General features: G+C 43.1%; 1 protein-coding gene across 3 annotated transcripts in view; it reads left to right on the forward strand.

Annotated features, from left to right (window-relative positions):
* The window catches only part of LOC106604262 (actin filament-associated protein 1-like 1), a 158,219-nt gene extending 138,704 nt beyond the window's left edge, over positions 1–19,515 (forward strand). For 2 of the 3 annotated variants that reach the window (XM_045717926.1, XM_045717925.1), the window contains exons 8-18: positions 1,031–1,111; positions 11,798–11,882; positions 12,247–12,366; positions 12,627–12,838; positions 13,123–13,268; positions 13,513–13,585; positions 14,905–15,001; positions 15,661–15,852; positions 16,030–16,205; positions 16,313–16,411; positions 18,240–19,515. In XM_045717926.1, the coding sequence (XP_045573882.1) occupies positions 1,031–1,111; positions 11,798–11,882; positions 12,247–12,366; positions 12,627–12,838; positions 13,123–13,268; positions 13,513–13,585; positions 14,905–15,001; positions 15,661–15,852; positions 16,030–16,205; positions 16,313–16,411; positions 18,240–18,266 (1,308 nt within the window). In that variant the 3' untranslated portion in view covers positions 18,267–19,515. The remainder of the gene's footprint in view (positions 1–1,030; positions 1,112–11,797; positions 11,883–12,246; positions 12,367–12,626; positions 12,839–13,122; positions 13,269–13,512; positions 13,586–14,904; positions 15,002–15,660; positions 15,853–16,029; positions 16,206–16,312; positions 16,412–18,239) is intronic. The other variant, XM_045717927.1, reaches the window with a different exon arrangement.
* Positions 19,516–24,849: the final 5,334 nt, after the last annotated feature.

Genomic DNA, 24,849 nt, shown 5'->3' on the forward strand with positions numbered 1-24,849 from the left:
TCCTGGACTTCCTGATGGGCCGCCCCCAGGTGGTGAGGGTAGGTAGCAACACATCTGCCATGCTGATCCTCAACACTTGAGCTCCCCAGGGGTGCGTGCTCAGTCCCCTCCTGTACTCCCTGTTCACCCACAACTGCATGGCCAGGCACGACTCCAACACCATCATTAAGTTTGCAGATGACACAACAGTGGTAGGCATGGTCACCGACAACTACGAGACAGCCTATAGGGAGGAGGTCAGAGACCTGGCCGGGTGGTGCCAGGATAACAACCTATCCCTCAACATAACCAAGACTAAGGAGATGATTGTGGACTACAGGAAAAGGAGGACCGAGCACGCCCCCATTCTCATTGACGGGGCTGTTGTGGAGCAGGTTGAGAGCTTCAAGTTCCTTGGTGTCCACATCATCAACAAACTAGAATGGGCAAACACACCAAGACAGCCGTGAAGAGGGCACGACAAAGCGTATTCACCCTCAGGAAACTAAAAGGATTTGGCATGGGTCCTGAGATCCTCAAAAGGTTCTACAGCTGCAACATCGAGAGCATCCTGACTGGTTGCATCACTGCCTGGTACGGCAATTGCTCGGCCTCTGACCGCAAGGCACTACAGAGGGTAGTGCGTACGGCCCAGTACATCACTGGGGCTAAGCTGCCTGCCATCCAGGACCTCTACACCAGGCGGTGTCAGTCATAGACCCCAGCCACCCCAGTCATAGACTGTTCTCTCTGCTACCGCATGGCAAGCGGTACCGGAGTGCCAAGTCTAGGACAAAAAGGCTTCTCAACAGTTTTTACCCCCAAGCCATAAGACTCCTGCACAACTAATCAAATGGCTACCTGGACTATTTGCATTGTGTGCCCCCCCCCCCAACCCTGTGTGTGTGTGTGTGTGTGTGTGTGTGTGTGTGTGTGTGTGTGTGTGTGTGTGTGTGTGTGTGTGTGTGTGTGTGTGTGTGTGTGTGTGTGTGTGTGTGTGTGTGTGTGTGTGTGTGTGTGTGTGTGTGTGTGTGTTTGTGTGTGTTCTCAGGTGGTCCATAAAGTGAGTCAGGTAAAAGGACCAGAAGAGCCCACTTCTCCAATGATGCCCAGAAAGACTGAGCTGGACAAGGTGTGTGTTGTACACTAGAGTCAGTGTGTGTTACACTAGAGTCAGTGTGTGTTACACTAGAGTCAGTGTGTGTTGTACACTAGAGTCAGTGTGTGTTACACTAGAGTCAGTGTGTGTTGTACACTAGAGTCAGTGTGTGTTGTACACTAGAGTCAGTGTGTGTTGTACACTAGAGTCAGTGTGTGTAACACTAGAGTCAGTGTGTGTAACACTAGAGTCAGTGTGTGTTGTACACTAGAGTCAGTGTGTGTTGTACACTAGAGTCAGTGTGTGTTGTACACTAGAGTCAGTGTGTGTTGTACACTAGAGTCAGTGTGTGTTGTACACTAGAGTCAGTGTGTGTAACACTAGAGTCAGTGTGTGTAACACTAGAGTCAGTGTGTATAACACTAGAGTCATTGTGTGTTGTACACTAGAGTCAGTGTGTGTTACACTAGAGTCAGTGAGGGGTTACAACAGAGTCAGTGAGGGGTTACACTAGAGTCAGTGAGGGGTTACATTAGAGTCAGTGTGTGGTTACATTAGAGTCAGTGTGTGTTACATTAGTCTGTGTGTGTAACAGTAAAGTCAGTGTGTGTAACAGTAGAGTCAGTGTGTGTAACAGTAGAGTCAGTGAGGGGTTACACAAGAGTCAGTGAGGTGTTACACAAGAGTCAGTGAGGGGTTACATTAGAGTCAGTGAGGGGTTACATTAGAGTCAGTGAGGGGTTACATTAGAGTCAGTGTGTGTTACACTAGAGTCAGTGTGTGGTTACATTAGAGTCAGTGTGTGTTACACTAGAGTCAGTGAGTGGTTACATTAGAGTCAGTGAGGGGTTACATTAGAGTCAGTGTGTGGTTACATTAGAGTCAGTGTGTGTTACACTAGAGTCAGTGAGGGGTTACACAAGAGTCAGTGAGGGGTTACACTAGAGTCAGTGTGTGTAACAGTAGAGTCAGTGTGTAACAGTAGAGTCAGTGTGTGTAACAGTAGAGTCAGTGTGTGTAACAGTAGAGTCAGTGAGGGGTTACACAAGAGTCAGTGAGGGGTTACACTAGAGTCAGTGTGTGTAACAGTAGAGTCAGTGTGTGTAACAGTAGAGTCAGTGTGTGTAACAGTAGAGTCAGTGTGTGTAACAGTAGAGTCTGTGTGTGTAACAGTAGAGTCAGTGAGGGGTTACACAAGAGTCAGTGAGGGGTTACACTAGAGTCAGTGTGTGTTACACTAGAGTCAGTGAGGGGTTACATTAGAGTCAGTGAGGGGTTACATTAGAGTCAGTGAGTGTAACAGTAGAGTCTGTGAGGGGTTACATTAGAGTCAGTGTGTGTAACAGTTCAGTGAGGGGTTACACTAGAGTCAGTGAGGGGTTACATGAGTCAGTGAGGGGTTACATTAGAGTCAGTGTGTGTTACACTAGAGTCAGTGAGGGGTTACATTAGAGTCAGTGTGTGTTACACTAGAGTCAGTGAGGGGTTACACTAGAGTCAGTGTGTGTAACAGTAGAGTCAGTGTGTGTAACAGTAGAGTCAGTGTGTGTAACAGTAGAGTCAGTGTGTGTTACACTAGAGTCAGTGAGGGGTTACATTCGAGTCAGTGAGGGGTTACACTAGAGTCAGTGAGGGGTTACACTAGAGTCAGTGTGTGTTACACTAGAGTCAGTGAGGGGTTACACTAGAGTGTGTTAAACCCAATAGAACCCATGGCCTAAACAAAGAACAATAGAAGAACAACAGAACAACAGAATAATAAAAGAACAGAATAACAACAGAACAACAGAATAATAACAGAGCAGAATAATAACAGAACAACAGAATAATAAAAGAACAGAATAACAACAGAATAATAACAGAGCAGAATAACAACAGAACAACAGAATAATAACAGATCAACAGAACAATATAATAACAGAATAATATCAGAACAACAGAATAATAAAAGAACAGAATAACAACAGAACAACAGAATAATAACATAACAACAGAATAGCAACAGCACAACAGAATAATAACAGATCAACAGAACAATATAATAACAGAATAATATCAGAACAACAGAATACCAACAGAACAATGTAATAACATAATAATAATAGAACAGAATAACAACAGAACAACAACAGAACACCAACAGAACAACAGAATAACAGAACAACAGAATAACAACAGAACAACAGAATAATAGAATAATAACAGAAAAACAGAACAACAGAACAGAATAATAGCAGAACAACAGAATAACAACAGAACAACAGAATAAAAGCAGAACAAAATAATAATAACAGAACAACATAATAACAGAATAATAGCAGAATAACAAAAGAACAACATAATAACTTAGAATAACAGAACAGCAGAATAACTCAAAAAACAGAATAATAACTGAACAGAATGTAACCGGTATTTAAATAGGCAAGTCAGTTAAGAAAAATCTTATTTACAATGACAGCCTACCCCGGCCAAACCCAGAATAAAAACAGAACAACAGAATAACAACAGAAAAACACAGAACAACAATAACACAGATAAACAGAATAACAACAGTACAGAGAATAATTACAGAACAGCAGAACAGCAGTACAACGAATAATTACAGAACAGCAGAACAACGAATAATTACAGAACAGCAGAACAACAACAGAATGATAACAGAACAACAGAATAACAGAACAGATAACAACAGAACAGCAGAATAACAACAGAACAGCAGAATAGCAACAGAATAACAACAGAATAACAACAGAACAACAACAGAACAACAGAATAACAACAGAATAACAGAATAACAACAGAACAACAACAGAACAACAGAATAACAACAGAATAACAGAATAACAACAGAACAACAGAATAACAACAGAACAACAGAATAACAACAGAACAACAGAATAACAACAGAATAACAACAGAATAACAGAATAACAACAGAATAACAACAGAATAACAGAATAACAACAGAACAACAGAACAACAGAATAACAACAGAATAACAGAATAACAACAGAATAACAGAATAACAGAATAACAACAGAACAACAACAGAACAACAGAATAACAACAGAATAACAGAATAACAACAGAACAACAGAATAACAACAGAACAACAGAACAACAGAATAACAACAGAACAGCAGAATAACAACAGAATAACAGAATAACAACAGAATAACAACAGAATAACATAATAATAACAGAATAACATAATAATAACAGAATAACATAATAATAACAGAATAACAGAATAACAACAGAACAACAGAATAACAACAGAATAACAACAGAATAACAGAATAACAACAGAATAACAACAGAATAACAGAATAACAACAGAATAACAACAGAACAGCAGAATAACAACAGAACAACAACAGAATAACAACAGAATAACAACAGAATAACAACAGAATAACAACAGAATAACAACAGAATAACAGAATAACAACAGAACAACAACAGAACAGAATAACAACAGAACAGCAGAATAACAACAGAACAGAATAATAACAGAACAACAGAATAACAACAGAACAACAACAGAACAGAATAATAACAGAACAGCAGAATAACAACATAACAACAGAATAACAACAGAATAACAACAGAATAACAACAGAATAACAACAGAACAACAGAATAACAACAGAACAACAACAGAATAACAACAGAATAACAACAGAATAACAACAGAATAACAACAGAATAACAACAGAATAACAGAATAACAACAGAACAACAACAGAACAGAATAACAACAGAACAGCAGAATAACAACAGAACAGAATAATAACAGAACAGCAGAATAACAACAGAACAGCAGAATAACAACAGAACAGCAGAATAACAACAGAACAACAGAATAACAACAGAACAGCAGAATAACAACAGAACAACAGAATAACAACAACAACAGAACAGCAGAACAACAACAGAACAACAACAGAACAACAGAATAACAACAGAACAACTGTCACGTTCGTCGTAAGGATGGGACCAAAACACAGCGGGAATGTGTATACTCATCTTCTTTATTGTGAAGAAAAACAAAAAACAAACACTTAATCAAAAAACAACGACGAGAAAACAGTCCTGTGAAGCACACAGCTACACTTGGAACAACTACCCACACAAACCCATGAAAAAACACCCCTACTAAATAGGACCTTCAATTAGAGGCAACGAGGAACAGCTGCCTCCAATTGAAGGTCAACCCAATAAACTAAACATAGAAATAGAAAAACTAGAACAAACATAGAAATATACTAACCAAAAAAAAACAAACACATAAAACAAACACCCCCTGCCACGTCCTGACCAAACTACAATAACAAAGAACCCCTTTACTGACAGGACGTGACAGTACCCACCCCCAAAGGTGCAGACCCCGGATGCACCTCAAACAAAAAACACAAAAATAAACCCCAAAACAAAAATAATCCCAAACTAAAGGGAGGGAAGGGAGGGTGGCCACCGTCACCGACGGTTCTTGTGCTACACCCCCCTCCCCAATCCTCCTACTATGGAGGTGGCTCAGGCTCCAGCCTTAGTCCCCAACCTAACCTTTCCACCCCTGCTGAAGGCTCAGGGCTAAGGCGCGTCGCTGGAGACCTCGGGCTGATGCGCGTCGCTGGAGTCCTCAGGCTGATGGGCGACTCTGGGAGCTCCGGACTGGAGGGCGACTCTGGCTGCGCCGGTTCCGGACTGGAGGGCGACTCTGGCTGCGCCGGTTCCGGACTGGAGGGCGACTCTGGCTGCGCCGGTTCCGGACTGGAGGGCGACTCTGGCTGCGCCGGTTCCGGACTGGAGGGCGACTCTGGCTGCGCCGGTTCCGGACTGGAGGGCGACTCTGGCTGCGCCGGAAGCTCTGGACGGGGAACTGTCGCCGGAAGCTCTGGACGGGGAACTGTCGCCGGAAGCTCTGGACGGGGCACTGTCTCTGGAAGCTCTGGACTGGACAGGCGCACTACAGGCCTGGTGCGTGGGGCTGGCTTTGGAGGTGCCAGACTGGTAACACGCACCTCAAGGCCAGTGCGAGGAGCAGGAGCAGGACGAACTGGACTGGGCTGACGCACTGGAGGCCTGGTGCGTGGGGCTGGTAGTGGAGGTACCAGACTGGAGACACGCACCTCAAGGCTAGTGCGAGGAGCAGGAACAGGACGTACTAGACTGGGCTGACGCACTGGAGGCCTGGTGTGTGGTGCTGGTGCCAGACTAGAGACACGCACCTCAGGGCTAGTGCGAGGAGCAGGAACAGGGTACACCGGGCCATGAACAAGCACTGGAGGTCTGGAGCGCACAGCCTGCACCACCCATCCTGGCTGGGTAGTCACAGTAGCCCTGCACGGGCGGAGTGCTGGCACAGGGCGAACTGGGCTGTGCAGAGGCCTGATGGCTGCCGTGCGTAGAGCAGGCGTAGGGTAGACTGGGCCTAGGAGACGTACTGGTGGCCAGATATACTGCGCAGGCATACTCCTACCTGGCTGGATGCCCACTCTAGCGCGACACTTGCGAGGGGCTGGGATCGCTCGCACCGGACTGTGCATGCGCATGGGCGAGATCGTGCGCACTTCCGCATAGACCGGCTCTCTCATGATCCGCTGCTCCTCATAATAAGCACGGGGAGTTGGCTTAGGTTTATTACCTGACCTAGCCACTCTTTCCATGTGCCCCCCCTAAAAAATGTCTTGGGGCTGCCTCTCACACTTGCCAATCTGCGCGGATAACGCCTCGTAATAACGCCACTCTGCCTTGGCTGCCTCCAGCTCCTCCTTAGGTCGCCGGAACTCCCCAGCCTGGTGCCAATGTCCTGCCCCATCCAAAATTTCCTCCCATGTCCATGACTCCAAATCCCTCTGCTGCTCCTTCCTCTGCTGCTTGGTCCGTTGGTGGTGGGTAGTTCTGTCACGTTCGTCGTAAGGATTAGACCAAAACGCAGCGGGAATGTGTATACTCATCTTCTTTATTGTGAAGAAAACCAAAAAACAAACACTTAATCAAAAAACAACGACGAGAAAACAGTCCTGTGAGGCACACAGATACACTTGGAACAACTACCCACAAAAACCCATGAAAAAACACCCCTACTAAATAGGACCTTCAATTAGAGGCAACGAGGAACAGCTGCCTCCAATTGAAGGTCAACCCAATAAACTAAACATAGAAATAGAAAAACTAGAACGAACATAGAAATATTTTAACATAGAACATTAACCAAAAAACCCTGAAACACATAAAACAAACACCCCCTGCCATGTCCTGACCAAACTACAATAACAAATAACCCCTTTACTGGTCAGGACGTGACAACAACAGAATAACAACAGAACAACAGAATAACAACAGAATAACAACAGAACAACAGAATAATAACAGAACAACAGAACAACAGAATAACAACAGAACAACAGAATAACAACAGAACAACAGAATAACATCCGAACAGCAGAATAACATCCGAACAGCAGAATAACAACAGAACAACAGAATAACAACAGAACAACAGAATAACAACAGAATAACAGAATAACAACAGAACAACAACAGAATAACAACAGAATAACATCCGAACAGCAGAATAACAACAGAACAACAGAATAACAACAGAATAACAGAATAACAACAGAACAACAGAATAACAACAGAATAACAGAATAACAACAGAACAACAGATTAACATCCGAATAACAGAATAACAACAGAACAACAGAATAACAACAGAACAACAGAATAACAACAGAACAACAGAATAACAACAGAACAGCACAATAACAACAGAATAACAACAGAATAACAGAATAACAACAGAATAACAACAGAATAACAACAGAACAACAGAATAACAACAGAATAACAACAGAATAACAGAATAATAACAGAACAACAGAATAACAACAGAATAACAACAGAATAACAACAGAATAACAACAGAACAACAGAATAACAACAGAACAACAGAATAACAACAGAATAACAGAATAATAACAGAACAACAGAATAATAACAGAATAACATAATAATAACAGAACAACAGAATAATAACAGAACAGCAGAATAACAACAGAATAACAACAGAACAACAGAATAACAACAGAATAACAACAGAACAACAGAATAACAGAATAACAACAGAATAACATAATAATAACAGAACAACAGAATAACAACAGAACAGCAGAATAATAACAGAACAACAGAATAACAACAGAATAACAGAATAACAACAGAATAACATAATAATAACAGAACAACAGAATAACAACAGAATAACATAATAATAACAGAACAACAGAATAACAACAGAACAACAGAATAATAACAGAACAACAGAATAACAACAGAATAACATAATAATAACAGAACAACAGAATAATAACAGAACAGCAGAATAACAACAGAATAACAACAGAACAACAGAATAACAACAGAATAACAACAGAATAACAGAATAACAACAGAACAGCAGAATAACAACAGAATAACAGAATAACAACAGAACAACAACAGAATAACAGAATAATAACAGAACAGCAGAATAACAACAGAACAGCAGAACAACAACAGAACAACAACAGAACAACAGAATAACAGAATAACAACAGAACAACAGAATAACAACAGAATAACAGAATAACAACAGAACAGCAGAATAACAACAGAACAACAGAATAACAACAGAACAACAGAATAACAACAGAATAACAACAGAATAACAACAGAATAACAACAGAATAACAACAGAATAACAACAGAACAACAGAATAACAACAGAACAGCAGAATAACAACAGAACAACAGAATAACAACAGAATAACAGAATAACAACAGAACAACAGAATAACAACAGAATAACAACAGAATAACAGAATAATAACAGAACAGCAGAATAATAACAGAACAGCAGAATAACAACAGAATAACAACAGAATAACAGAATAACAGAATAACAACAGAATAACAACAGAATAACAACAGAACAACAGAATAACAACAGAACAACAGAATAACAACAGAATAACAGAATAATAACAGAACAGCAGAATAATAACAGAACAGCAGAATAACAACAGAATAACAACAGAATAACAGAATAACAGAATAACAACAGAATAACAACAGAATAACAACAGAATAACAGAATAACAACAGAATAACAACAGAATAACAGAATAACAGAACAGCAGAATAACAACAGAACAGCAGAATAACAACAGAATAACAGAATAACAACAGAACAACAACAGAATAACAGAATAATAACAGAACAGCAGAATAACAACAGAACAGCAGAATAACAACAGAATAACAGAATAACAACAGAACAACAACAGAATAACAGAATAACAACAGAACAGCAGAATAACAACAGAACAACAGAATAACAACAGAATAACAGAATAACAACAGAACAACATAATAACAACAGAATAACAGAATAACAACAGAATAACAGAATAACAACAGAACAACAGAATAACAACAGAATAACAACAGAATAACAGAATAATAACAGAATAACATAATAATAACAGAATAACATAATAATAACAGAATAACAGAATAACAACAGAACAACAGAATAACAACAGAACAACAGAATAACAACAGAATAACAGAATAACAACAGAACAACATAATAACAACAGAACAGCAGAATAACAACAGAACAACAGAATAACAACAGAACAACAGAATAACAACAGAATAACAGAATAACAACAGAACAACATAATAACAACAGAACAGCAGAATAACAACAGAACAACAGAATAACAACAGAACAACAGAATAACAACAGAACAACAGAATAACAACAGAATAACAACAGAATAACAGAATAATAACAGAACAGCAGAATAATAACAGAACAGCAGAATAACAACAGAATAACAACAGAATAACAGAATAACAGAATAACAACAGAATAACAACAGAATAACAACAGAATAACAGAATAACAACAGAATAACAACAGAATAACAACAGAACAACAGAATAACAACAGAACAACAGAATAACAACAGAATAACAACAGAATAACAGAATAATAACAGAACAGCAGAATAACAACAGAACAGCAGAATAACAACAGAATAACAACAGAATAACAGAATAACAGAATAACAACAGAATAACAACAGAATAACAACAGAATAACAGAATAACAACAGAATAACAACAGAATAACAGAATAACAGAACAGCAGAATAACAACAGAACAGCAGAATAACAACAGAACAGCAGAATAACAACAGAATAACAGAATAACAACAGAACAACAACAGAATAACAGAATAACAACAGAACAGCAGAATAACAACAGAATAACAGAATAACAACAGAACAACAACAGAATAACAGAATAACAACAGAATAACAGAATAACAACAGAATAACAGAATAACAACAGAACAACAACAGAACAACAGAATAACAACAGAACAGCAGAATAACAGCAGAATAACAACAGAATAACAGAATAACAACAGAACAACAGAATAACAACAGAATAACAACAGAATAACAACAGAATAACAACAGAATAACAGAATAACAACAGAATAACAACAGAATAACAACAGAATAACAGAATAACAACAGAATAACAGAATAACAACAGAATAACAACAGAATAACAACAGAACAACAGAATAACAACATAACAACAGAATAACAACATAACAACAGAATAACAACATAACAACAGAATAACAACAGAACAACAACAGAATAACAACAGAATAACAACATAACAACAGAATAACAACAGAATAACAGAATAACAACATAACAACAGAATAACAACAGAATAACAACAGAACAACAGAATAACAACAGAATAACAGAATAACAACAGAATAACAGAATAACAACAGAACAACAGAATAATGAAAGATCAACAGAACAACAGAACAACAGAATAACAGAATAACAACAGAACAACAGAATAACAACAGAACAACAGAATAACAACAGAACAACAGAATAACAACAGAACAACAGAATAACAACAGAACAACAGAATAACAACAGAACAACAGAATAACAACAGAACAACAGAATAACAACAGAATAACAACAGAACAGCAGAGCAACAACAGAACAACAGAATAACAACAGAACAACAGAATAACAACAGAACAACAGAATATCAGAATAATAACAGAACAACAGAATAACAACAGAACAACAGAATAACAACAACACATCAGCATCAGTCACTGTGTTTATCTGTTTACCCAGTAGAACTGGACTTGTCTAGGTTTACATCCTAAATGGCACCCTATATCCTACATAGTGGACTACTTTTGGCCAGAGCCCTATTGGCCTGGTCTATGCCCATTGGGCACACACTGGTTAAATCAACGTTGTTTCCACGTCGTTTCAACAAACGTTGAACCAACGTTGAATAGATGTTGAATTGTAGTCTGTGGCCCGTTCCGTTGGCTCTGGTCAAAGTAGTGCACTATTTAGAGGATAGGGTGCCATTAGGGATGTAGATGTGGTGGTAGTAAACAGTACTGACAGAGTTCAGTCATCCTTCAACCCCTCATTAAAGCTTGTCACTCTCTCTGAGCAGGACATTGCTCTCTCTCGCTCTCCTATCTCTCTAGGGAAGGGAAAGGGAGGAGGATGGTGGAATAGATTCAGCTGTTGGGTGTTTTGTGTTTCCTGATTGAACTAAACTGTTATTATGTACCTCCTCTGTCCTCTCAGCGGCTGTCTGGTGAGAAGACTATGGCAGACCCAGCGAGTGTGGGAGTGTCTACAGGAGAGAACAACAGGGACAACAGAGAGAAGGGTGATAAACTGTTGCTTTGGATGCTAACATGGAGATTTATATATAACTTTCACCTAAATTATTCAGCGTGTTTCTATGTGTTTTATGTGTTTGTATGTGTTTGTCTGTGTGTGTGTGTGTGTGTGCGTGCGTGTGTGTGTTTGAGTGCGTGTGCGTGTGCGTGTGCGTGCGTGTGTGCGTGTGTGTGTGTTTGAGTGCGTGTGTGTGCGTGTGTGCGTGTGTGTGTGTGTTTGCGTGCGTGTGTGTGCGTGTGCGTGTGCGTGTGTGCGTGCGTGTGCGTGTGCATGTGTGCATGTGTGCGTGCGTGTGTGCGTGTGTGTGTGTGTGTGCGTGTGTGTGTGTGTGTGTGTGTGTGTGTGTGTAGGTAAGGTGAAGCGGGGGGCTCTAGCAGCAGGTCGTAAGATAACACGTATCATCAGTTTCTCCAAGAGGAAGCACCTCCTACCTGGCGACGCACGCCCCCCCTCCCCAGACCCTCGACGAGGTAGGACCGCCCCCTCCACTCCTCCTCCAGCTCACCTCTCACTCCTTCCCTGAACTATTCTATATCCTTTCTCTCTCTTTCTATCTGTCTCTCTCTCTCTTTCAAACCTTTCCACATACTTACACACACAAACAATGAAGCTAAATTCATTAAATATGACTATAACCTACTGATAACAGCAATGATACAGTCCTCCTCTCCTCTTTCCCTTCCTCTCCCCTCCTCCTTCCTCTCCTCTCCTCTCCACCTCTCCTCCCTAGGCTACCTGTCTGTGTTGGTGAGCCAGGTATGGCAGGACCAGTGGTGTTGTGTGCGTGAGGGTTTTCTCTACTTCCACCCTGACAGAGGAGACCCCCGGGCCTCCCTGGCCCCTCTACCCCTCCATGGGTGTGAAGTGTTCCCAGGACTGGGCACCAAACACCTCTTCACCCTCAGGATACTGAAGGGAGGCACAGAGGTGGCTGCATTGGAGGTAATATACTGTACATGCAACAATACGGGATACAATTCATGGCACCGTACATTTCAATACAGTACTTCAAGAAGTTTAGCAATTTAGAATACAGACTCATGTCTTTTCCATGTGCTGGTAAATGTCAGAATGTTTGTATAATAGATCTGTCTAATCTGACCATTACCTCTATTTCTCTCTGTCTCTCTTTCTCTCTCTCTCTCTTGCTTGCTCGCTCTCTCTCTCCTCTCTCTCCCTCCCTACTCTCTCTCTCTCCATCTCCCTCCACCTCCTTCCTCCTGTAGGCGTGTAGTTCTGAGGAGTTGGGGCGATGGCTGGGTGTTCTGCTGGCAGAGACAGGTACAGCCACAGATCCAGAGTCACTACACTACGACTATGTTGATGTGGAAACCACCGCTAAAATCAGAGATGCCGCGCGACACTCTTTCCTGTGAGTCAGAGAGAGAGAGAGAGAGAGAGAAAGAGGAATGGTGGAATGACGTGTTTGTCAAATGTTTCAGTCTCTCACAATCACATTTCACAATCTCACACTTTTTTCTCTCTCTCCCTCTCTCTCTCCCTCTGTCTTTCGCTCTCTTCCTATCCCTCTCTCTTTCTCTCTCCCCCTCTCTCTCTTTCTCTCTCTATCCCTCTCTCTCTCCCCCTCTCTCTCTCTCTCTCCCGCTCTCTCTCAGGTGGGCCACATCTTCTAGTAGCACTTCCACTGACTCCAGGATGTATGACGAGGTTCCCTATGAGGGAGAGCAGGTGGGAAAACACACACACGACCAGCTGGGCTCTATGTATGAGAATTACTCCCAGACAGGAGGGTTTCCTCTGAAGTGCCGAGAGGAGCTGTGTGAGTGTGTGTGTGGGGGTGTGTGTGAGTGAGTGAGTGAGTGGGTGTGTGTGTGTGAGTGGGTGAGTGAGTGTGTGTGTGAGAGAGTGAGTGAGTGCGTGTGTGAGTGCGTGTGTGAGTGCGTGTGTGTGTGTGTGTGTGTGAGTGCTTGCGTGCGTGTGTGACTGTGTGCGTGTGTGACTGTGTGCGTGTGTGAATGCGTGCGAGTGTGAATGTGTGCGAGTGTGTGTGAGTGCGTGAGTGTGTGCGTGCGTGCGTGTGTGTGTTTGAGTGCGTGCGTGTGTGAGTGCGTGCGTGCGTGCGTGTGTGAGTGCGTGCGTGTGTGACTGTGTGCGTGTGTGAATGCGTGCGAGTGTGTGTGCGTGTCTGTGTGCGTGTGTGTGTGTGCGTGAGTTTGTGCGTGAGTGTGTGCGTGCGTGTGTGAGTGCGTGCGTGAGTGTGTGTGTGTGTGTGAGTGCGTGTCTGTGTGAGTGCGTGTCTGTGTGAGTGCATGTGTGTGTGTGAGTGTGTGTGTGTGTGTGAGTGCGTGTCTGTGTGAGTGCGTGTCTGTGTGAGTGCGTGTCTGTGTGAGTGCGTGTCTGTGTGAGTGCGTGTCTGTGTGTGCGTGAGTTTGTGCGTGAGTGTGTGCGTGCATGTGTGAGTGCGTGCGTGAGTGTGTGTGTGTGTGTGTGAGTGCGTGTCTGTGTGAGTGCGTGTCTGTGTGAGTGCGTGTGTGTGTGAGTGAGTGCGTGTGTGTGTGTGTGCGTGCGTGTGTGAGTGCGTGTGTGTGTGATTGCGTGCGTGAGTGCATGTGTGCGTGCGTGCGAGAGTGAGTGTGTATGTGAATGCATGTGTGTGCGTGTGTCTGTGTGAGTGCGTGTCTGTGTGAGTGCGTGTGGGCATGTGTGAGTGCGTGTGTGAGTGCTTGTGTGAGTGCGTGTGTGAGTGCGTTTGTGAGTGCGTTTGTGAGTGCGTGCGTGCGTGTGTGCGTGTGTGTGTGCGTGACTGCGTGCGTGACTGCGTGCGTGCGTGAGTGCGTACGTGCGTGTGTGTGTGATTGCATGCGTGAGTGCGTGTGTGAGTGCGTGCGTGTGGTGCATGAGTGCGTGTGTGACTGCGTGAGTGAGTGTGTGTATGTGAATGCATGTGTGTGTGTGCGAGTGCGTGCGTGTGTTTACTTTTTCTGCTGCTCTTTGTTGATGACTCTCATAGTCCTCCGTTCTTTTCCCTTCACCCTTCTCTTCTACAGCCTGAGGAAGATACCGGACCAAAGCAGAGGTCCAGTTTCTCCACTAAATACTCTGCTATGACCAGACCTGGTCTGTCCCTGAAACACACAGGCTCCAGTAAGACACACACACACACATCCCACTAGGCACAGACATCATTTCAACGTCTAGTTTTCATTTACATTTGGTTGTCAACTAATGTGAAGTCAACGTGAAATCAACAAAATATTTCACCAGGTCATTAAAAAATGCCAAATACCCTTGTCTTGATGACTTTTTGCAAATCCAATCAGTTTTCCACATTGATTCATTGTCTTCACATTTCATTTCTTTGCTGAATGAAGTTTTTTGCCCAGTGGGATAGCTTATTTCCTTCTCTGTCTGTCACTTCAGAGCCTTCTGTCTGTCTGTCTGTCTGTCTGTTCTGTCTGTCTGTCTGTCTGTCTGTCTGTCTGTCTGTCTGTCTGTCTGTCTGTCTGTCTGTCTGTCTGTCTGTCTGTCTGTCTGTCTGTCTGTCTGTCACTTCAAAGCCTACCGTCTGTCTGGAGAGAAAAGAAGAGGAGTGGATGGAACCTGAGATTTCTGAGAAAACCTCATTAGCTTCGCTGCTGACATCTCTCTCTCTCTCCCTCTCTCCCTCTCTCCCCCTGTCTTTCTCTCTCCTACTCTTTCTGAGAGAGAGAGAGAGAGAGAGAGAGAGAGAGAGAGAGAGAGAGAGAGAGAGAGAGAGAGAGAGAGAGAGAGAGAGTCACGTCTTCTTCCCATAACCTCACCAGGTCTGACCTTTCACCTCCCCCCAGACGCCAATCAATATGGCCTCTATGGGAAAACACGAGCGGAGGAGGACGCTAAACACTACTTGAAAGAGAAAGAAGAGCTGGAGAGAGAGAGGGATAGAATACGGAACACTCTGCTGACACTGAGACAAGAGAGGAGAGAGGTGAAGGAGAGGTTGAAGACTGCCTCAGGTAAGAGGGGTCAGAACACGCACGCACTCAAACACACACACACAAAACAGATCTCAGTAGGCTACAGTACCTAACGTACCTTCAAAATATAATCAGCAACGCTCTACCACCCTCTACTGGAGGAACTATACAGGTGCTCCCTAATCAATTTCCTCTGTTTGTGTGTTCCTGGAGCAGAGGAGCAGAGGGGCGCCCTGAGTGAACGTGTGTCCCAGCTAGAGAAGGCTTGCCGTGGGAAGGAGAGTGAGAGGGTGGACCTGGAGCTCTGTCTCACCCAGGTTAAAGACAACCTGCAGAAGAGTCTAGCAGGAGGAGCTCTGGGGGCACCTGGGGAGAGCAAACCCTCCAGCAAGGTACAACACACACAAATGTGCTCATGCATGCGCACACACACACACACATAGACCCACCAGCAAATAAGTAATCAGTGGTGCTAGTGATTTTAACGTGTGTGTCTCAGGTCTATAGCAGACCCTACTGCTCTGGATCTATACCAGTCAGCTGTAAGAAACCTCCTGTCTACTCTTCCTTTAAAGGAACAGTCATGCAGAAAGCCAAGGTAAGTGTGACAGACACACACAGTTTATCTGGGTCCCAAATTATGCATCTTAGAGGGACGCAGCTTTAGCCTCCACAGTCTGTCACTATCAGCCAGTTCCATCATCAGGCCACAGTCTGTCACTATCAGCCAGTTCCATCATCAGGCCACAGTCTGTTACTATCAGCCAGTTCCATCATCAGGCCACAGTCTGTCACTATCAGCCAGTTCCATATTCAGGCCACAGTCTGTCACTATCAGCCAGTTCCATCATCAGACCACAGTCTGTCACTATCAGCCAGTTCCATCATCAGACCACAGTCTGTCACTATCAGCCAGTTCCATCATCAGACCACAGTCTGTCACTATCAGCCATTTCCATCATCAGGCCACAGTCTGTCACTATCAGCCAGTTCCATCATCAGGCCACAGTCTGTCACTATCAGCCAGTTCCATCATCAGGCCACAGTCTGTCACTATCAGCCAGTTCCATCATCAGGCCACAGTCTGTCACTATCAGCCAGTTCCATCATCAGGCCACAATCTGCCACTTCACTATCAGCCAGTTCCATCATCAGACCACAGTCTGTCACTATCAGCCAGTTCCATCATCAGACCACAGTCTATCACTATCAGCCAGTTCCATCATAAGACCACAGTCTGTCACTATCAGCCAGTTCCATCATCAGGCCACAGTCTGTTACTATCAGCCAGTTCCATCATCAGGCCACAATCTGCCACTATCACTATCAGCCAGTTCCATCATCAGGCCACAGTCTGTCACTATCAGCCAGTTCCATCATCAGGCCACAGTCTGTCACTATCACTATCAGCCAGTTCCATCATCAGACCACAGTCTGTCACTATCAGCCAGTTCCATCATCAGGCCACAGTCTGTCACTATCACTATCAGCCAGTTCCATCATCAGACCACAGTCTGTCACTATCAGCCAGTTCCATCATCAGGCCACAGTCTGTCACTATCAGCCAGTTCCATCATCAGGCCACAGTCTGTCACTATCACTATCAGCCAGTTCCATCATCAGGCCACAGTCTGTCACAATCACTATCAGCCAGTTCCATCATCAGACCACAGTCTGTCACTATCAGCCAGTTCCATCATCAGGCCACAGTCTGTCACTATCAGCCAGCTCCATCATCAGGCCACAGTCTGTCACTATCAGCCAGTTCCATCATCAGGCCACAGTCTGTCACTATCAGCCAGTTCCATCATCAGGCCACAGTCTGTCACTATCACTTTCAGCCAGTTCCATCATCAGGCCACAGTCTGTCACTATCAGCCAGTTCCATCATCAGGCCACAGTCTGTCACTATCAGCCAGTTCCATCATCAGGCCACAGTCTGTCACTATCAGCCAGCTCCATCATCAGGCCACAGTCTGTCACTATCAGCCAGCTCCATCATCAGGCCACAGTCTGTCACTATCAGCCAGTTCCATCATCAGGCCACAGTCTGTCACTATCAGCCAGTTCCATCATCAGGCCACAGTCTGTCACTATCAGCCAGCTCCATCATCAGGCCACAGTCTGTCACTATCAGCCAGCTCCATCATCAGGCCACAGTCTGTCACTATCAGCCAGTTCCATCATCAGGCCACAGTCTGTCACTATCAGCCAGTTCCATCATCAGGCCACAGTCTGTCACTATCAGCCAGTTCCATCATCAGGCCATAGGGGTCTAATGGTGTCCTAGCAGTTAAAGTGAGCACCTGAGGAGAACTCACAGAGGAGAACTCACAGAGGAGAACTCACAGAGGAGAACTCAGCGTGCATGTAATACATTTAAAGTGTAATACACAAAAATATTTAACTGTTGATTTTCTTTGCAGGAATGGGAGTCGAAGAAATGCGCTTAGGGCATATGGATGTTAAAGCAAGATTGGAGATGATTGGAGGCATATCAGAGAGAGGATGTGTTGTTCAGATGTTTGTAGAGATATGGACGAAATGGACAGGTATTCAGGATATTGTGCCAGTGTACAGAAAGGATATTCATTTACCTTGATAAACGACAGAGAAAGGGACATTGAGAGATGTAAGAATGTTCCATAGAACAGGAATGGAAGACAATGGACATGGAAGGAAAACTCAGTGATTTACTGTATGTGATGGGCTTTAAAGGGATACTTCCAGATTTTGGCAGTTTAGCCACTTCCTAGGTCCATGCTACGGTAACTTCTCCTGTAGACTTACAGTTATTTCACTAAAGTTAGTTAACAAGGGCTCCAGAACCTACCTTCAACTTCCTTCAAACTACACACAGAGACATACAAATGGTATCCATGAGTTCATCTGACTTTGGGGAAGTAGATAAAAGTACTTAAACCTTTACTGAAGTGGGCTAAATCAGGGTCCCACAGAGTGTTTCTTGGTAGTCTTAAACAAATCTACTTTGAAACAAAAGTATACACCTCACACACATAGTTATGGGCTTAAAAACACACACCTCACACACATGGTTATGGACTTAAAAAAAGAAGACATCTTTACCATGTCAGATACAGACTTAAAATGTATTCCATTTTGAGTTTGCTTCCCAGTATTACACTTTATATACATAACAGAGGACTGAAATATAACAAAACTGTTTGACATAGAAACAATGGATTTAAAAAAATTAATAAATTGGAGATTCCGCCCATCAGTCCAATTTCCCGGTTGTCGTAGGAAGGGGAAGCGGACCAAAGTGCAGCGTGTGTGTCGTTCCACATTGTATTTACACTGTGAAACTATGCAATACATAAACATAAACTAAAGAATAAAACAACAAACCGTGACGCAGAGGTGAAACATTACTCAAAAACAATCTCCCACAAACCCAGGTAGGAAAAAACCCTACTTAAGTATGATCTCCAATTAGAGACAACGAGGACCAGCTGCCTCTAATTGGAGATCATCCCAAACAAAACCCAACATAGAAATACATAACTAGAACATGACAACATAGAAAAACTAAACTAGAAAAAAAACCTGTCATGCTCTGACCAACTCTACCATAGAAAATAACATCAGGTGCCTATGGTCAGGACGTGACATCCAAATAAGGAACTTTTGTTAGTTGACTGCAGGAAAGGGCTACTTGACAAAATCTCTGATTATTATTTTTTTTAACATAATTTTCTCCCTTTGCCGCGGGAAGTAGGGGTACTGATAGTACTGCAGCACCCGCTGAAAAATCGGATTCTTTTTTTATTTGTAATTTTTTTGTAAGTAGTTCACTGGGCCTTTATTAGTCCTATATTAGCATAACGATATAGCTGTCTGTTTTGTATATAGTAGGATTATTTTCACACTGCACAATGGTCCTTTTTCCCTCAAATTATGAATGACTATAAACAATACAATGACTAACAAAATGGTGCTAATAATAGATGTAACTGTAAATATTATCTGAACAATGGACACCAGGTGCCAATACCTATCTACGGGAATTCACACCGCTGATCATTAATAAAACTCATCAAATACAGTGCCTTCAGAAAGTATTCAGACCCCTTTACTTTTTCCACATTTTGTTACGTTACATCCTTATTCTAATATATATATATATATATAAATCCTCAATCTACACACAATACCCTATGACGACAAAGCAATAACAGGTTTTTAGACATTTTTGCTAATTTATAAAAAATTAAAAAACTGAAATATCACATTTACATAAGTATTCAGACCCTTTACTCAGTACTTTGTTGAAGCACCTTTGGCAGCAATTACAGCATCGAGTCTCGCAAGTCTCGAGTCAGCATCGCAACTCATGCGTTGTCTTGGCTGTGTGCTTAGGGTTGTAAGGTGAACCTTCACCCCAGTCTGAGGCCTGAGCGCTCTGGAGCAAGTTTTCATCAAGGATCTCTCTGCACTTTGCTCCATTCATCTTCGCCTTGATCCTGACTAGTCTCCCAGTCCCTGCCGCTGAAAAACATCCCCACAGAATGATGCAGCCACCACCATGCTTCACTGTAGGGATGGTGCCAGGTTTCCTCCAGACGTGACGCTTGGCATTCAGGCCAAAGAGTTCAATCTTGGTTTCATCAGACCAGAGAATCTTGTTTCTCATGGTCTGAGAGTCTTTACATGCCTTTTGGCAAAATCCAAGCGGGCTGTCATGTGCCTTTTACTGAGGAGTTGTGTTCTTGAGGACCTTCAATGCTGCAGAAATGTTTTGGTAAAATTCCCCAGATCTGTGCCTTGACACAATCCTGTCTTGGAGCTCTACGGACAATTCCTTTGTCCTCATGGCTTGGTTTTTGCTCTGACATGCACTGTCAACTGTGAGACCTTATATAGACAGGTGTGTGCATTTCCAAATCATGTCCACTCATTTGAATTTAGCACTGGTGGACTCCAAGTTCTAGAAACATCTCAAGGATGTTCAGTGGAAACAGGATGCACCTGAGCTCTGTTTCTAGTCTCATAGCAAAGGGGCTGAATACTTATGTAAATAAGGTATTTTAGTTTTTTATTTGTTTATTTGTTTTCACTTTGTCATTATGGGTTATTGTCTCTACATTGCTGAGGACTTTTTTTTATTAATCCATTTTAGAATAAGGCTGTAACATAACACAATGTGGAAAAAGTCAAGGGGTCTGAATGCTTTCCGAAGCCACTGTACCCAGGTCATGTATTTTAACACAAGCAGACCCTCATTTCTGATTGATGTTTGCACTTTACTGAATTATTTCCTACTACCTGGAGATGGTTTATGGGTTGTGATAAATACATTAATAAATACATGTTCTCAGAAGACCAACACTCCCATGTGTGTGTGTGTGTGTGTGTGTTTGTCTGCGTGCATACGTGTGTGTGTGTGTGTGTGTGTGTGTGTGTGTGTGTGTGTGTGTGTGTGTGTGTGTGTGTGTGTGTGTGTGTGTGTGTGTGTGTGTGTGTGTGTGTGTGTGTGTCAGGTGGGCTATTCACAGCTCTCCAGATGCAGGGTCAACACCTGTCTGTCCATTGGGTACTTGGTCAGGTCTACGTCACACAGGATTGAAATAAAGGGTGGAGATCGTAGTGAACTACATTTGAGACTCCGGTTCATTGAAATGCACAAGAAGGAGCATCTGATGTAGCTTGGTCCCAGATCTGTTGGTGCTGTCTCACCAACGACTTCAACAATTTCATAATAGGAGTTGGACAGACAACACAAACAGACCTGGGACCAGGAAACATTCCTTACCCCCAGACACTTGAACAGGTGACTATCCCAGAAATAAAGACAAAGGAACACTCTGTTTCTGCATTGATCTGATTATTTATTGACCAAGTGAGATCTGATTGGCAGATTTTCTCATTTGATTATTGACGTGTAGACTAGGTTAAGGACAGATCTGCATACAGTACTTTATAGGTACACCTGCAGATACTCTCACCAGTCTTGATACATTTCTAGATAATCTGTGATCAGTGTTTCTTCCTATCAACGTCAGCAGAGGATGTAGCAGCATTTAAAATAAACAGTGGTAAACTGGTGAGTTGTTTCCTGTGGTGGCTACCAACACTGATCACAGATCAGTTGTAAGAGCAGTAGGTTTGTTATTAGCATGAGGAAATGAGAACGCAAGAAGATGTATGATATAAATCCACTGCACTCTCCAGTCAATGTAAATATAAGCGGTGATATACAAGTCCACTCCACTCTTCAGTCAACTCTTCAGCCACCAAGCTAACACAGCTCAGTGGAGCCCCAGTTACAGACAGATATGATACCTGCAGTGATACTGATGGCCCTGTCCTGGAGCACAGGTAGGATTCTGTGGTAACACTTAACTTGACACCCAGCGTCATAACACGTTATGATACGGTCATAACCATGTCATAATATGTCAAAACACTGTCATGACACATAGTGTATACAGTACCGTGAAAAAGTATTTACTTGTTTTTCTATATTGTTGATACTGAACATTATCAAATCTTCAACCAAAAGCTAATATTAGATAAAGAGAACCTGAGTGAACAAATAACACAATTGCACAAATAACACAATTTAATTAACAAAGTTTTGCAACACCCAATGCCCCTGTGTGAAAAGTAATTGGCCCCTTACACTCAATAGCTTTTTCAAGCATGAACTGCTCGTTTCAAATCCTGCCATATCTCAATTGGGATTAGGTCTGGACTGTGATTAGGCCATTCCAAAACTTCAAATGTGTAGCTTTTTAGCCATTTTCATATAGACTTGATTGTGTGTTAAGGATTGTTGTCTTGCTGCGTGACCCAGCTGTCCTTCAGCTTCAGCTCACAGACGGATGGCCTGACATTCTCCTGTAGAATTCACTGATACAGAGCAGAATTCATGGTACCTTCTATTAAGGCAAGTCGTCCAGGTCCTGAGGCAGCAAAGCATCTCCAAACCATCACACTACCACCACCACCATGCTTGACCATTGGTATGAGGTTTTTACTGTGCTATGCAGTGTTTGGTTTTCACCAGACATAATGGGACCCATGTTGTCCAAAAAGTTGACTCAAGTTTGCCAAAAAGTACCTGGAAGCACCTGGATGATCCTCAATACTATTGGAAGAATATTCTATGGACAGATGATTCAAAAGTCTAACTTTTTACGACATCTACATAAGTTTCAAAACCCCAAAAACCTACCACAAAAGGCAAAACATTCCATTACACCATACCGTTCAACGGTATATTTCCGTTGTATACATATATTTTTTTTATTACCATATTAAATTATCATTGTAATTGTGCACACATTGATGTCAGACATGCACCTACCCCAATGCTGTGTTTCTGATGACTGGGATGAATGCAGGAGCAGATTTCAGGAGCAGGACAAGACACCCTCTTTTTAACTGATGACTGACATAAGGGCATGTACGTGAGAGGCCTGGGTTATAGGATTATGATGGCCATAATGCTTCTTCACAGTGTCACAAAGCGTATTTTTTTTGTCCAAGTAGTCTCATAACATCTCCTCTGAGAGTGAGCTCCTCTCCCTCACTGTCACAGGTAATTGAGAACGAACCAGACTTTTTACTTTGTCAGAGTTTCCCTAGACGGATCTCATGATAATCAATCCACTTCCTTATCAAATGTGTTTCTGTTGCAGCCTCTCCTATGACAGCTTTCACTATCAGACTGGTAGTAGTGCTGCTGATCTTGGTCACCACGGCCCTCTATCTGCACTTCAACACCACCACGGCCCTCTATCTGCACTTCAACACCACCACGGCCCTCTATCTGCACTTCAACACCACCACGGCCCTCTATCTGCACTTCAACACCACCAGGGCCCTCTATCTGCACTTCAACACCACCATGGCCCTCTACCTGCACTTCAACACCACCAGGGCCCTCTATCTGCACTTCAACACCACCAGGGCCCTCTATCTGCACTTCAACACCACCACGGCCCTCTATCTGCACTTCAACACCACCGCAGCCCTCTACCTGCACTTCAACACCACCACGGCCCTCTATCTGCACTTCAACACCACCACGGCCCTCTATCTGCACTTCAACACCACCGCGGCCCTCTATCTGTACATCAACACCACCGCGGCTCTCTACCTGCACTTCAACACCACCACGGCCCTCTATCTGCACATCAACACCACCAGGGCCCTCTACCTGCACATCAACACCACCGCGGCTCTCTACCTGCACTTCAACACCACCATGGCCCTCTACCTGCACATCAACACCACCAGGGCCCTCTATCTGCACTTCAACACCACCACGGCCCTCTATCTGCACATCAACACCACCATGGCCCTCTACCTGCACTTCAACATCACCGCGGCCCTCTATCTGCACTTCAACATCACCACGGCCCTCTATCTGTACTTCAACACCACCGCGGCCCTCTATCTGCACTTCAACATCACCACGGCCCTCTATCTGTACTTCAACAGGCACCTTCCCCCTCTTCCTTTGCTCTCACCATATTTACTCAATAACTTCTACATCTGCATTGCTTGCTGTTTGGGGTTTTGGGGTGGGTTTCTGTATAGCACTTTGTGACATCGGCTGATGTAAAAAGGACTTCATAAATACATTTCATTGATTGATTGATTGATTGACTGATAGAAAATGCATGCAATCAGCCCAGTTGCATGTTACTGTTCAGACCACTTAGCGTATGCACATGATTATTATTGGCTGTAAATGACAGAAATGTAATTAAACGTGTGTGTGTGTGTGTGTGTGTGTGTGTGTGTGTGTGTGTGTGTGTGTGTGTGTGTGTGTGTGTGTGTGTGTGTGTGTGTGTGTGTGTGTGTGTGTGTGTGTGTGTGTGTGTGTGTGCGCGCGCCCATACCCAGGGCCAGTTGTTTGCAGGAGTGTTTACCCAGGAGAGAGAATCAGCTGCAGCTGTAACACCAGTAATCTCTTCCCTAATGCCAACTCTCCTTCCCCTTAAGTCAACAGCATAACGTTACAGCTGGCATTGGAGTGATTCATTCCTCTGACAGCCCTCCCCA

The sequence above is a fragment of the Salmo salar genome, chromosome ssa05, assembly GCF_905237065.1.
Source record: "Salmo salar chromosome ssa05, Ssal_v3.1, whole genome shotgun sequence".
NCBI classification, from domain to species: domain Eukaryota; kingdom Metazoa; phylum Chordata; class Actinopteri; order Salmoniformes; family Salmonidae; genus Salmo; species Salmo salar.